Genomic DNA, 16,123 nt, shown 5'->3' with positions numbered 1-16,123 from the left:
TACTATATTTTATCATTATCAAGTACCGTGATGATCCGCCTTACCAAGTAAAGCTTAATATTACAAAAATAATATAAAAGATATCTCATTCTGTAGATTATAAAATGTATTATATGCCTTTGATGATAACAACAATTTAAATTTTTAATGCTCATTATGGTGATGTCATAGTAAAACATTTTAATCGCAGTGTTGTGGTAAAAATGTCACGTTTGTTCAAAATCTTTGTTAAAATGTTTCATTTTTTACCTCTGTATATTACTGTAAAGCTTTTTATATCATGTTTATATGAAACATATCAAGGGATACTAATTTTAACCTCCCAGTCAGTAGTTAAGGCGCCTTTACTTCATTGCCTAATGGCAAAAAGGTTTAAAAAATTTTTAAACCTCAAACTCTTGAGCCACGTGTTGAAATTTTTATATTTTTATTGTAGTAATCTTATAAAAGGTAATATAGTTTAAATTTCCTTTTTTTTGAAAAAGATTTTCATGTTTCTATTCAGTCGGAATATGGTACTTCTAGTTAAAAAATAAGGGAACCTATTTTCTAATTTTTTTCAACAAACATCTTCGTAATTTTCGCCATCTTCTCCATTAAAAATTTTTCTTATCAAATTTTCCTTCGCATAGAAAATCTTTAGTTTAGAATGTTAGAACTGGTGCATAAAGTAACAATATATCAAGCAAAATATGGTATATTAATCGACGATAAATGATACATAATAATAATCGTATATATGGATGCTATTGGATACTACATACAACTTTTTTTTAAAAACATTTTCATTTTCATTAAGTATCTGCATTATCATATTTTTAATCAGTTTCTGTGGCAAACGACTTTATTTTGTTCAATCAAAAATTTATATTTATTATTTCTTTGATTCCAAAGACTTCATGAAAATAAATGTTTAAGTTTATTCTAGAAGAATATTTAAAGAGAGACTCAAAACATTTTTGGGCATGCCACTAAGGATATAAAAACTTGTGAATAATTGAAAAAGGTTTTGTTATCCCCAATTTCGATAAAACTCAACCACTCTTTCGGCGATATCTGGAGAACTATTCATCTAGTTTGCATGTAATTTAGATTTTTGTGTTTATTCGATCTTTTTTACCTTATTTGGTCCTTATTAAATGAAGAATTTTAATATCTTGGTATCTTTTAAAGCCTATGGATAACATTTCAAAAGTTAGTAAAATAAAAAAAAATAAAAAAATATATAAAAAAAGTTGTTTACTATTTCGAGAAAAATGATTGTCTAATCGATGGGTTCCTTTCGAGGCAGAAAAATTATATTTTTTATTTAATAAGTATTTTATATTACAAATATTGTTTTGATGAAAAATACATCAAATAATTCAAAATATAAATATCATCTTATAATTTGAGATGGTTTCCAGATATAAGTCAAATATTCTATTCAAAAGGTGATATAAACTTGAAGAGTGTTACGTCAAGTAAACTCACCTTTCATTTCATTGGATTTATTAAATATGGAATGAATAATTTACTATCAAACCATTGATAAACAGGTTTAGCAGTTGTATCCAATTCGTACAATGCACATTTTGTTAGGTTGCTAAAACAAAAACATGTATTAAGTTTAGATAATATAATAGTTAAACTGTACGTTTAAGCAGTGCTGTAATGGAAGATATACCACGGTATATGTCTTATTCCCTGTGCTTTGATGTGCCAAGTTATCATATGATCTGTGCTTATTGAAAATTGAACAATTTTAGACTTTAGACAAGTTTAGACAATTACAATGCAAGTAACCAGAAGGAAAAACTTTAAGGTAAATGTTTGCTTTCGGTGTTATCAACATTATTTATTTATTTTAATCTTTACACGGCCACATCTAATGATCAAATCTAGTATCTTAAAATGGTTATTTATAAGTTTCCAACAAATATAAAAATATCTTCTAATTTTATATTAATCCGGGAAAAGAGAATATTGAAAATCTTTGTTTAAATTTTAGGACAAACTTTTAATCATCACTATTTTCATTGATACTACTAGATTATCACATTCACTAACTCAAACATATTCACACTTGGAAATCGGAACAATATTTTACCTTGTAGTGATGATAGTTTCCATACACCTTTTGATTGGATATTCTTCATTAAAACATTGCGGGCCAAGTATATTAAAATATGTAATACCAATATTGGTAGACACTATTGAAGTTTTCGAAGATTCGTATAAACAATCATAGAATTCTATATCACAATCACAATGGAAACTAAAAATTTTAGAAAATTAAATAATTTTATTACTCAACATGAAATGCTTTTACTCGAAAAATTAGTAGTAATGGCTAAGGTTACACGCTCATGTAATTTACACAATTGATGTCAGTGCAAATGAACTGGACTTTCCATTATGGAAATTCCATACAACGTTTACGAGTTCAAGTAGTTTGCATAATTTTTTTTGAAGCCATAAACAATCCCTTCTTTTGTCATTGGCAATATATTTCCGTTTTAACATGAATTTGAAATTATTTACTACTTACCGTGAAAATAAACCACTATTTTCTAGTCCATATTTTTGGTCACCCGGCATAATAAAATTATTACACATATCATGTGATCGACAACATGCATCTGTACTCGAAAATAAACCTAAATCTTCCTCGCATTTACTAATATTACCATCACCACACCATTTTGTTCCTAAAAGTTTAGTTTTAATTTGGTTTCTGTGTATAAGGTGTTCCGAGCTTTAATACAATACAGATGGTATAGAAAATTAAATTGAAAAAAAATTGTGTTGCAAATGATTGACCTAGTGTTATTAAAAAATTATTATAAAATTAACGAATAATTTTTTCATTAATGGTACATCGAGACAGAAAACTTCTAATAACTTTTTTATTTTGAAATTTTAGCTTCCATGTTGTTACTTGATTTACCTGGAAAAATGACTTGAGCTTCAGACAAGATAATGTTTTGAATTTTTTTCAATTCATCGCTGCCTGGTATTATATCAAGAAGTGTATCCAAACTTCCAAGGGGATCAATTGGTAAAAATTTTATTGCTCCAGAAATAATATCTTTTATTCCATCAATCGCTTTACTTGCTATGTCACGTTGCGTTGATAAGCGACCTTTTTCTAGTTTAGGTGTAGCAGTTTCAAAACGTGGTACCTTTAAAAATACGTTCATTTTATTTTTCGTTTTTTCCTTGATAGGCAACTAATAAATATTTTAGGTAATACTTAAATAGGAAATGAGCACTAGTCGGAAAATTTTTAATTCTATTTTTGTCCTTTCGAAGATTGGATATATAAAATAGAATGCATATAAAAAAGAGTCATTTAATTTAAAAAGACCTTATTTGCAAGCTACAAAATATTAAAAAAGAAATTCTATATAAAACTAGTAACATATTCTAGAAATTTTGTAAACTGATTTAGTAAAATATGGGTGACAATAAAAGAGGTAATTATCTATATGTAAACTGCAGAATTTCAAGTCCCCATTTTAATATGTATACGAAGACTCAAAACTTCGGCTAGGAAAGCAAAAAATTAGAAGTCAAGTCGCCGAAAAACTAAATAAGATCAGTGGCCTTAGTCAAGCATGTACTGTGAGTGCAATGGAGAAACATTTTTATCCCTAGAGATAAAAATATAAAAGAATGTATAATTTGAATCATTGTGTATTTTATAACGTATAAAATAAGTTAGGTCAAACATTTACAAAAAGGGGCTAAAATGAATCTTTTGACCCTTGGGTTAAAACGAATTACTAGAATAATATAAAAAATACTGTTAAAAACGTAAAATCAATGTCCGAAAATAATGAAATGCGGAATGTTTCTAATATATAAACAAAAATATCAATTATCAAATAAAAAACATACCTGTAATCCACTGCAATTCGCATGTAAAATGACAATGAACAATAACAATAAAGTTAATAATTTCATAATTAATTTTTATTAAAAAAAATTATTTTAATTGTTACAATAATTGAATTTATTATAAAGTTACAAGGTTGAAGAATATTCCTGATAATAAATCGATAATTGTTAATACATTATTTTCTTCTGTAGCTACCAATAAACTGTGTATTTCTTGATGAAAAATAGATTTTTATATCGAAAGATGAAATATAATTATATTTTATGGTTTGATAGATATTGAAATATTCAATACGTAATGCGTTCGATACATCACACAAAATTAGAGAAATCAAGATATGAATTAATTCTAAATTAATCCATGATCCTAATTTTAGTCAAGCAGCTTTAACAAGACAAATAATTTTATTAAAACGAAGCGATATAAGATTAAGGTCTCAGTTGGTGAGTAATATGATTTTCATGGATACAGATCATCAGTGATTTACTGATGAAAGTCTGACTTTATTTTTTTTTAACATATTTTTACCACAAATATACAAAAAACTTTATCAATTGAGCAATGAAACAATCCAAAACAGTTTATTGTCAAACCATTGATAAACTGGGTTAGCTGTCGCATCAAGCTCATATTCCGTACACTTTGTTAAATTACTAGAAAAAAAAAGAACAATAATAGAAAATTTTAATAGTGAAGAATCGATTTTCATATTAGAATCAAATTAGCTTCTCTTTTACTTTGGTAATTTTTAGAGATTAAGGAATAGTTATTAACTTATTCCGAATTTAATGTGCCTTACCTTACTGTTAAAACTGATTTTAAGCAATTTTTGATTGGATAATCTTCTTTGAAGCATTGGGGTCCAAGAATGTTAAAGTATGTAACACCTAATTGTAATGACGGTAATGATAATTTGGAATTCTTTAATAAGCATTCATAAAAAGCAGTATCGCAATCACAATGTGACCTGAAATAAATTACTTTGAAATATAGGACAAAAATATAAATAATTATAGGACAAAGATGCATAGGTAAATCTGCTGCGGCTCTGTTTTATTCAAATTGCAGCATGTTTTCTTATAAGCTTTTGTGAATTTTTTTAACAGTATATTTCGGGTTAAGCGATGAAGTGTATCGAATCAGAGCTATGATGAAAATTTTTTCGATCAAAAAAAGGGCAGCTATGACAATGCCATAAAGTAACGAAAATTATAACTGGGAAAATTTTTTTTCTAATGCAATTTTATTTTTGGTGTCAAAATATTATTTTGCTTTTATATTCTTTATAATTAAATTTTTACACAAAAAGTCAGAAAATTTCAGTTACTCTACCTTGTAAAAAGTCCGTTATTATAAAGCCCAAATTTACTTCCACCACGGACAATAAAAGTGGGACATTTATCATGCTCTCGGCAACAAACATCGGCATCAGCGAACAAACCTAAATCATTATCAAAATCACTTATATTTCCATCTCCACACCATTTAGTTCCTACAAAATATCAAAATAAATTCCAACTATTCAAGAACCTTAAATTTTCAAAGATATAACCTGGATAAATTGCACGAGAGTGTCTCAAAATTTCCGCCGTAGCGTTTTTTATTTGCTCTGCACCGGGGAATTTTCTAATGAATGTATCGAAACCATCCGTTTTGGGCTTTGGTATGAACGGTTTTATTGCCAATAACATTACTTCTGCTGCATGTACTATAATATCACGACCCATGCCAGATAAACGGCCTTTTTCTAGTTTTGGTTGTGCTGTTATTATTTTTGCGTGATTTATATTGTCATTCGGAATATGTGAATCATCCAGATGTGTTTTATTTAAATCACTAATGCCCTTCAAATAAATTTACTTCATATGTTACGTTAATGTGTAATGGGTAAAAAAAAATTAAAAATTCATTTGGGATCAATATCAATGAGATATTTTGAAAAGATGGAGTTGTGCCGATTTATTTGCCAAAAATATAATAGTATATGTGTAAACAATTTCACATACCTCCTTTGAAAATACGTTATTCAATGGAAAACCTCCAAATTCTGGAAGATAAAATTAAATATTTAAATGTGGGAAAAAAATTAGCTGAAAATGAAACTCTTACCACTCAATTTATTTTGATTTTTCACTTCCGCTTGAACAAATAATATAAAAGCAAACAATAAATAAAATTTCATTTTTATAAATTTCAATTTATTTCACCAATAACAACGCTAATACAAACAAAAAATTACTTAAAATAAGTAAATTTTATACATTTTATTTTCTGGCTTTCATGGTTAATTTTAGAAATGAGTAGGTAATTGTGTGGGAAAACATCAAACTACTCCTGCCTTTAGTATTCAAAATTTTGTGAACACTTGTAAACGATACAGTCGCATTATTAGACAAATAATTCCAAGAACTATTTATACAAAATAACAGCTCATGGTAAAAAAAAAACGTAACAAAGATCCAGAAATATAAAATTTAATAATTTACAGAAATATTAAAGTTGCCACAATCGTACTTCTTATTAATGCACCGGTGTATCAATCTGATTTAATTTTTAAAACTTTTTTTTCCAAGTATTTGAAGAATAGGAAATATTAGAGTACGTTTTCAGGAACTATTGGCGTCATTTAGGAAACATGGTTAGTATTTAAATTAATCAAAATAACCTCTTTAATTAATTAAAAATATCATTTTACCTATTATATATTATATATTGTAATTTTACACATAAAATAGGGATAATTTTAACCTACATTAAAGGAATCATTTTACATATTTGAATATCATTATAATTTGACCTTAAAATTTACTACACGCTTATACAATGTGTTATAATATTATTAAGAGTCAACAGAAGCCAAGGGGTAAAGACACACTCACATATCACCTTATAACACCCCTGTTTATGGTTCGGTGGTTAAAAACCACCAGTATGAGAAAACCGCTCAATACGAATTAAGCACTAGTACGCCAGCGTGAATTAAGCACCGATAGGCTAATAATAATGGAGGTTACTATAAAATAAAAATGATTTTACATGGCAAATGCATGAATAATCAACTAATTATAAGACTCAATGATTAGTTTTTCTCTTATTGTATACGTGCTGTGAAATAATCTTTAGTTCATTTGTCTGACAACAAATTTGCATATTCCATAGTTTAAAATTTTCAATAATTTTAGTAATATTTTTTTAATATAACGCTTGCATTTTTAACACTGCGCAAGATTTACTTTCCTAGGAAAACGGTTGGATAATTCAACGGTCGTAATGCAACGGTGGCTCATTGAATGTAAAGTTAGCTTATGTATCGTCCTTACAAAATATTTTTATTACCAAATAAACGGACAAATGAATTAATCGAATTTCTCAGAAAGTACTCGTTTTATCATTTTAAAGAGTTCAATTTTCAAAATAATTTCGTAAAGATGCGGGAATGTTTGGATAATTTTCATACTGGGAATTTAATAATTAACAAAATTATTAAAATATTAAATATTTTTTATTAAAACATTTGTTAATAAATACTGATTTTAATTTATCCATTAATTAAAGGAACACCCCAAAATATTTTATTATCGAACCATTGGAAAATTGGTGTCAATGTCGTATCAAGCTCATATTCTGTACACTTTGTTAAATTACTGGAAAATAATAATTAAATTATAAATAATTAAAAAAATTTGTAAATTAATTTTCTAATACAATGAAAAGTATTAATTCAAATTGGAATTGTACATCCTATAGATAATTCTGAAAAAGAAGTTGTAACTCGACAAAGACTTACCTTTCTGTTACAACGAATTGTAAACAGCCTTTGATTGGGTATTCTTCTTTGTAACATTGAGGTCCAAGAATGTTAAAATATGTAACACCCAATTGTGATGACGGTATTGAAAATTTGGAATTATTTAATAAACAGTCATAAAATTTAGTATCGCAATCACAATGGGATCTGAAAAAAATTTAATTGAATTAGAAATTGAAAATTTAGAATAAACTAAATATTTTGAACAATTTTAATTATAAATAAAGTTGAAAGTTTAAATTGTAACAATTTCCAAAACCAAGTGCAGATTATTACAAATATAACTCAAAATTTTTCATTAATTGTTTCTTCTTTTTCCAGGTAAATAAAAATTTTTTAGTACCCACTTTAAGAAGATAACAGTAACCTGGTATTAAGGGTATGTAAATAATTTTTATTTCGTCAGGAGAGTCTTCATGAAAGAGCCATATTTTTTTGAACTGAGCGTTTCTGAATGTATCCCTTAGCAGTCTCAGTTTTTTTAAAGGATTGTTAAACATTCAAAATCTTTGTACATTCGAAAAATTATCTGTCAAAAAGTGTCTCCTTCAAAACATGGCTGTTTCATACTTCCTCTTGCCATCAGTTTAAAGTAAACAAGTTTATGCCTATATCTACGCATTTAAGGCTACACATAGAAAATATCTAAAATTTAAAATTTGAAACTCCTTTATTAAAAGAAACTAAAATATTTAAAAAAACTGCTTTGAGAAACTGAATATTTAAAAAAGGACATTCAAAACAAAAGTTTAGAAATTTTTATGAGATTTATGAAAACGCATTTCTGGATACATATTCCTAATTTAAAATCCTTATTTTGGCGTAATCCTCCTTCTTGATTATTGAGGATTAGTTTATACTTGTATATTGAAAATTCAGATATTTGTGAACTATTTCTGACTGGTGATAGTGCTACCTTAAAAAATATGGCAAACGAAATGAGAGAATTAGAAACTTATAAAAAATTTGAATCCTACCGTGTAAAAAGTCCAGTATTGTAAAGACCATGCTTAGTTGCACCGGCGTCCATATTACTTGGACACATATCATGTTCTCGACAACAAACATCAGTATCGGCAAACAAACCCAAATCGTTATCAGATTTACTAATATTACCGCCTCCACACCACTTAGTTCCTAAAAAGTTTCAAAACAAAAATAAATATATATACCTATCCCATTCATTACGCATTTGATTATTACATAAGTTTAAAGATATAACCTGGATAAATTGAACGAGCCCGACTCAAAACTTCATCCTTAGCTTTTCCAAGCGCATGTGCACCAGGAATTTTACCAATAAATTGATCGAAACCACCGGTATTTGATGATGGTATGTATTTAGTGCCTGCCTTTATTGCCGAAGATATTCCGCTTCCTACTGCACTTCCTACTGATGATATTCCATGTCCTGTTGCTTTTACAATTTCACGACCTATTCCAGACAAACGACCATTTTCTTTTTTTGGTGGTGCAACCACTATATTTGGGTCACGTGTTGTAGTCTCTTCGGTTTTATTTATTTCACCCGCACCCTTAAAGTAAATTTGTTTATCGTTTTATAAATCGCTTTTTCGATCATAATATTATGTCCTTTAGAAGGCGCCATATTCAATTTAATGTTACGCCACATAGTCTATAACCAGCGGGCAATCAAGATGATTCCAACGATACCTCATCCAAATTATGCTAAGTAGTTTAGAAGCTAGGTCCGAACAGATGAACATAAATGTATATCAGTCAAACACATAACCCTCCCCATTTTAAAGAGAAAGTTTAGTTTACTGATTTATATAAGCCAAATTAATTTTTAATTATGAGAAAAATTTTAGAAAATAAGTAAAATTTAATACAATTTGACTTGTAAGTCTTTTTCTATTTATTTAGGGAGATATATACGTTTAATGTACCAAAAAATGAAATATTGCATTCAAGAGCAATAAATTTACCCTCTTTATGACACTAATATTTAAATGTGATCTTTTTGGGATATCATAAATATCAAAAATTCAAAATAATAAATAATCCACATACTTACCCCTTTTGAAAATATTTTATTGAATGGAAAGCTTTTAAATCCTAGAAAATCAAAAAAAAAAAAAAAAAAATTTTAGTAAAAATGAAAAAAATTTTATGATTTAAAGACATACCAGTTTCTGTTATATTTTGATTTTCCACTTCCGCTTGAACGAACATCACCAAAGCAAACAATAGCAGCAATTTCATTTTTCAAAATTTCTTTTAATTCCACCAATAACAAATTTCAATAAAAAATACAACAAATTAAATTATTAAACTTGGACAAAGCTGATAATCAGTTCCTGATTTTAAAAATTCTATTTACCCAAAATAAATATATTTATACTCTTTTTTGTCTTATCTTCTTTCATAGCTGTCAAGGGTAATGAGAGTAAAACGTGATGATATTATATAATAATAACATCAAACTACTTCCGTAGTTTGATAAAAGTTCAAAACTAATAAAAATTTGATAAACATTTTTGAGTTTTTAAGAATGTATGAGCATGACAACAATTTTTGATTTAAAGGCTCAACATTTTTTTATAGGCAGTGGTACCCATGCAAATTTAAAAAAAAAAAAAGTTCTTGAAATTTGATATAAAATACATTGGCTCTTATAGAGAAATCTCAAAAAACGACATATTTTTGATAATTTACACTTGGAATGAATTAAAAAGAAACTTTTTAATAGAAAGTAAACATATAAAGCAATGTTATAGAATATATGCCTTGATTTTCGAAATATCGAAAGCTGAATAATTAAACAAAATTTTCAATTTTCGATATTTTGAAAAAGTAAACATACCCAAATGTAGGTAGCAACAGAACTAACTAATAATTCGTTTTTGAGCAAATGAAATAAATTTTTTGTTTCAATTCTCATCGATTCGAAGTAGTTTTTATAAGTTGATTTATAAAAATTATCAAAAGAAGCACATCATCCTCTGACTCCGACGGCCACTTGCTTGTTTAGGAGTTTTTCAGCCGAAACACAAACATCGAATCATCATCGTATTTACGAAGGGAAACATTACATCTCTAGAACTATATGCGTTGAAGGGACAAAGAATAAATTTCGATATTATTTATTCAAAGATGCATAACAAACAGTAACTTAATTGATAAATAGTAACATTTTATAGAAATAACGGAAGTAATAACCATTTCTTATATTTTTAAAATTGTGATAACCTTAAGGGTCAAGGCCACAATGTTTTTTTTCGGAAATCCAAAATTTTTCTTTTGCATTCATCTACCATAGCATATATATTTATCTAAGTATTATATTTATCTAAGTATCCAAGCACAAATATATGTAAGTACTGAAAATTTATAATATAATAAACTAATAAACTGATTTTTTTTTAAAATTCCAAAAAATTAAAAGTTTCAGAGCTATTAATTATTTAAAGTTTGAAAAAATACGAAAAAGACTGAGGTGCTTTTGAATTTTTTCTCCGTTAAAGAAACAGAGTAAGAAAATTTTAAGAAACTTAATTAGTTTTTGAATTTTTATTCTTTATTTTCTAATACTATTATTCTTGGAAAATTTTAAATCATTTGGATCAAAACAGACAAATTGAAACAATTGAGTCTCTGAGCGCTCTTTTTGGGCAATTTTTGGCAAAAATCAAAGTTTTTTGGATGCACCTTCACCTAAACTTCAAAAAGAAATATTTTGTTAATTCCTTCCTTCAAATTCAAGATAAACTTGTGAACTAAAGAAATCCCTTTGGTTTTTTTAATTTCAGATGAAACAATCCTTACTAGCTCGGTTCTCACCAGTTCCACTTAAGGGTAATGCTTTTTTTATTAAGGGGGGACATGGGTATGAGATACCAAAAAAAAAAAGGATATTTATGTGATATTTTTGTAAACTGATAATTGTAGCTGTATAAATTATTAAGTACTATTCTAAGAATATTTTGCTAAAACAAAATATTGAAAATTTAGCAAGATATTCTTAGAATAATACTTAATAATTTATACAGTTACAATTATCAGTTTACAAAAAAATCACATAAATACCCTTTTTTTTTATATCTCATACTCATGTCCCCCCTTAATAAAAAAAGCATTACCCTATCACTTGAGAAATAGTATATAGTGATGCCTGAGATTAAAAATTTAATCAAAATTGATAAATTTGTGACCTCTGACTTTGGCCTTGCATTTTAAAATGACTGAAATCAATTAATTTTTTATGTAAATATTTATTTTATATATAAATAATTTGTAACACACAAAATCCCTTCATTTTTGGATACATTTTGGATTCCTTTAGTACGTTTGTTTTATTATTTAGAATAATTAAAAATAATATTAAAACATTCGACATTCGAGTATTTAAAAGTATTTTTTATTTTTGTACAAACATAATTTAACTTTCATTTTTCTAAATAACATTGGAAGTATTTTTATTTATTTATCCATTAATTAAGGGAACACCCCAAAACAATTTGTTATCAAACCATTGGAAAACTGGTTTAGATGAAGTATCAAGCTCATATTCCGTACACTTTGTTAAATTACTGGAAAAGAAAAAATAGTATAAGATATTTTACAAAGTTATTTAATTTATTAATTATAAATAGAAGCTTTTTAGAGCTTTCAGGTCACACTTACCTGTCTGTTACAACTGATTTCAAACAACTTTTGATTGGATAATCTTCTTTAAAACACTGAGGTCCAAGAATATTAAAATATGTTATACCCAATTGTGATGAAGGTAATGAAGATTTTGAATTTTTTAATAAACAATCATAAAATTCAGTATCGCAATCACAATGAGACCTGAAAAACATGAAAATTATTTGATATTATTGATTGTGCCCCTACTTTTGATCTGTGAGTTTTCTTATTCTCTAAATTATCATGAGTTTTTATAAATATTTATTCCACGGACTTGACCTTTAACTTCCTTCTTTAGTAGATGTAGCCTCAATTCGACTTCAGGCGATACACATCGGGTAGTGTTTCGGTACCTACTTCAGATTACAGATAATTTTTTTCTGCATTAAATTAAGTAAATTATTTTTTTATTTAAATAGGTTCAGTATCACGTACTGAATGTAAATACACATTACAAACACTTACAAATTTGGATGGGGGAAGTGTCTCCATTTTTAGAAAAAACGTTACAACCTCTAACCCCGTAACTGTACACTTTAAGCCAAAAATGGTAATAATCTTTTTTGTAGATAGTTAAATTGTAGGTAATTAAAAATCTTTTTAGTCAATTTTTCTTTTAATATAAAAAAAAAATCAAGGAGTGGTAGATGCCTTTGCAGGAAAGAAGGCAAATTATTTATTGCTAATTATGTCACTGCAGTACAAGTTGGAAAATAAATTTCATAATCGTACCGTGTAAAAAGTCCATTATTATAAAGCCCGTGTTTTGTTGTCCCACTGGCAATATTGTTGGGGCACATATCATGATCTCGGCAACAAACATCAGTATCGGCAAACAATCCTAAATCATGATCGGATTTACTAATATTTCCCCCTCCGCACCATTTAGTTCCTGCAAAGTTTCAAAATAAAATTCAATAATTATGCATTTGATTATTACATTATTACAAGTTTAAAGTTATAACCTGGATAAATTGCACGAGCACGATCCAAAATTTCATCAGCAACTTTCCCAAATGTGTCAGCACCAGGAATTTTATCGATAATAGAATCGAAACCACCAGTTTTTGGTGTTGGTATGAATGAAGTGCCTGCTTTCACTGCTGATGAAATTCCGCTTCCTACTGTGTCTGCAACTGATGATATTCCTTTTCCTGTTGCTTTAACAATCCCACGACCTATACCAGATAAACGACCTTTCTCTTTTTTTGGTGGTTCTGATAGCAATTTTGGGTGGTTTATGTCCTCATTTTGATCATGTACTTCCACTGGTTGTGTTTCACTTGAATCAATCGTACCCTGCAAGAAAATTAATTTTCCGTGATTGAAATTGCCGTCTTCATCAGTAAAATTATTATTTTATTATATTAATTTTTTCTTTTCAAATTCTTGTTATTCAAAATTTGAATTCAAAATTTTATTTACATAAATATAAATAATTTTAGTCGCAATATATAAAATTAAACATTAAAAAGCGTTGCATATACAAAAGTTGGGTTGATAGTTAGAAAAGTATCTCTCACATTTGAACAATTTTTAGATTTCAATTATCATTAATATTTTTTGGCCGATTTAAGGACATGGTACACTAAAGCGTTAAAATTGTGAATAAAAACTTTTTTTTTGATCAGTTTTAAGCAAAAAAGCACTCTATTTTTTCTCTAAACGCTTAGTTTTCGAAATAAAAATTCTTGAAAGGTATGAAAGATTTGAAGCATGTATTAAGTCATAATCAAAGAGTTTTGGTCGTAATGTATTTTAAAATGTTTATTATCTGAAAACATGAGGTTTTGTTCTGTGTTATTAATTCTGGAATAAAATGACGAACCTGCGCGAGTCTGGGAAGCTATCAGACATCTTATCCGAATTAAATTAATCAGTTTATGAAAACCAACCACGCAAAGCATGCAGGAAGTTAATTAAAATGTAATATTTCACTCACCTCTTTTGAAGTTATGCCACTGAAAGATGAACCAAAACCTGAAATATTATTTAAATAAAATATATCAACACAATTAAACACAGTCTTAAGGTAGTACGAGCGCCAAGGCAAGTTTAGACTTCTGGCTGAAATTATTTGTACCTTATTTTCAACTTTGATGATGGGTTTTATTATAACTTCATGAATGAAGGGGAAAAATATAAATAAATTTTTTCGATATCTGCCTCAAAAAATAAAAGGCTAAGTAATTTAACAAAATTTTCGATATTTTGAAAATTACTCCAGATATCGAAAAATTGTATTCTTACTTTTCGTCTTTTATATTGTCAAGTTATAATTTAACATAATTTACCATCAACATAGAAAATACATTTAATTTTTTGTTTTGTGCCCCACTACAAGGCTCGTACATTCTTAAGTAGTCAGGCACAATGGATTTTTTTTATTTTTCAATAATTTATGAAGGCTTTAACTTTAACTTAAATAGTTTTCTTTTAATTTCTACCGACTAGTTTTGGAGAAATCTATGAAAACATATCATCAATCTACCGTTTTTCCATAAGACCAATGCTAAATATGGATAATTTTGAAGTCACTTATTTATTTGAATAATGGGGTAACCTCCCCCCCCCCCTAAAATTTTCAGAATTGATTTAGACTCAGCCCAACTTCATATAGAAAAAAATCAAGCCTTTTATCCAAAATTGTCCTGGCGCTCGTACATCCTTAAATGAATGGATTATTTATTACATACCACCAGTTTTATTTTGCTTTTCGACTTCCGCCCGCACAAACAACACGAGAGAAAACAATAAAAACAATTTCATTTTTACAAATTTTTATTATTGCACCAATGAACAAACAATTAAAATAGTAGTTTTTTTTTCAAACAAGTTTAATTATTATAAACAACTTTAGCAGAGTGGCAGACAATCAGCATTCAACACCCATCAACTGGATATTTAAATACAAATTACTCAAAATATTTATTTATTTTTATACTTGTAAAAATATAATTGTCTTATTTTCCGTCTTTCAAGGATAATGAGAGTAAACGAGTTCTAGAATTACATCAAACTACTTCTGTCTTAAATAGTGGAAATTTTGTCAAAGGTCTTGTGCACTATTTGTATCATTATAATTCATTATTTTCTACATCTACCATGACGAAAATAATGCATAAGAAAAACAAGTGAAAACAAACAATTGACTGAGTTAGTTGTTGAAATACCATGTATAGACAGTGTAGATGACGCAATCGTTTGTTTTTTGACGTCACGTAAAAATAGAAAAATATCCACTCTTAAATAGCCACTCTTAAATAACTATGTCTCAACTTGAAGTCAACAAAAATTCATCCTTATATTGAAACAATTATTTTGCTAACAAATATATAATCATACAACAGTTTTCGAAGAAAAAAAAATCCTGTTATTGTGAAGTTGTGCTAAATTCATTCTCTATAACATATCGAAAGAAGCTTTTACACCCCTATTGGCCCTCAACAGTGGCGTAGCGTGCCTTGTCGGGGCCCCGTATAAAAATTTTTTTGGAGGCCCTTATATGGAGGTAAAGATTTTTCACAAAAGAAAAAAAATATTGTGAGAAGTAATATTTATTTATCACATAATTTACCCATTTTACAAATAAAAATCGAATTTTAAATATTCACTCTCCTTGCCTTTTTATCGGCAAACTGATTTATTAAATCATTTATGGCTGATGATGATTTTAGTTTTTCTAAAGTTTCTGCCTCTATGGACAATAGTGAGATGTCTGACAGCCGTTCTTGTCCCATCGAAGTTCTTAAGTAATTTTTTATTAGTTTTAATTTTGA

General features: G+C 27.7%; 4 protein-coding genes across 4 annotated transcripts; all 4 read right to left on the bottom strand.

The window, feature by feature from the left end:
• Positions 1–1,476: 1,476 nt before the first annotated feature.
• Positions 1,477–3,182, bottom strand: LOC123301107 (phospholipase A2-like). Its single transcript, XM_044883837.1, has 4 exons — positions 2,930–3,182; positions 2,531–2,690; positions 2,090–2,257; positions 1,477–1,585 (listed from the first exon to the last, which is right to left on the bottom strand). The coding sequence occupies exons 1-4, from the start codon at positions 3,180–3,182 to the stop codon at positions 1,477–1,479; spliced, it is 690 nt and encodes a 229-aa protein (XP_044739772.1).
• Positions 3,183–4,433: 1,251 nt separating this feature from the next.
• Positions 4,434–6,042, bottom strand: LOC123301106 (phospholipase A2-like). The gene is made up of 6 exons (XM_044883836.1): positions 5,993–6,042; positions 5,890–5,930; positions 5,436–5,727; positions 5,216–5,375; positions 4,683–4,850; positions 4,434–4,536 (listed from the first exon to the last, which is right to left on the bottom strand). Exons 3-6 carry the CDS (start codon positions 5,608–5,610, stop codon positions 4,434–4,436), a joined length of 606 nt encoding a protein of 201 aa, XP_044739771.1. The 5' UTR covers positions 5,611–5,727; positions 5,890–5,930; positions 5,993–6,042.
• Positions 6,043–7,416: 1,374 nt separating this feature from the next.
• LOC123301822 lies at positions 7,417–10,040 on the bottom strand. Its single transcript, XM_044884732.1, has 6 exons — positions 9,842–10,040; positions 9,730–9,770; positions 8,914–9,226; positions 8,669–8,828; positions 7,671–7,838; positions 7,417–7,527 (listed from the first exon to the last, which is right to left on the bottom strand). The coding sequence occupies exons 1-6, from the start codon at positions 9,915–9,917 to the stop codon at positions 7,422–7,424; spliced, it is 864 nt and encodes a 287-aa protein (XP_044740667.1). The 5' UTR covers positions 9,918–10,040; the 3' UTR covers positions 7,417–7,421.
• A 2,076-nt stretch (positions 10,041–12,116) lies between these two features.
• LOC123301821 lies at positions 12,117–15,256 on the bottom strand. The gene is made up of 6 exons (XM_044884731.1): positions 15,041–15,256; positions 14,287–14,324; positions 13,310–13,643; positions 13,077–13,236; positions 12,339–12,506; positions 12,117–12,244 (listed from the first exon to the last, which is right to left on the bottom strand). Exons 1-6 carry the CDS (start codon positions 15,111–15,113, stop codon positions 12,139–12,141), a joined length of 879 nt encoding a protein of 292 aa, XP_044740666.1. The 5' UTR covers positions 15,114–15,256; the 3' UTR covers positions 12,117–12,138.
• Between the last annotated feature and the right edge of the window lie 867 nt (positions 15,257–16,123).

This window comes from Chrysoperla carnea, chromosome 5 (assembly GCF_905475395.1).
Source record: "Chrysoperla carnea chromosome 5, inChrCarn1.1, whole genome shotgun sequence".
Taxonomy (NCBI): Eukaryota; Metazoa; Arthropoda; class Insecta; order Neuroptera; family Chrysopidae; genus Chrysoperla; species Chrysoperla carnea.
This window is presented reverse-complemented; position numbering and strand designations above follow the sequence as displayed.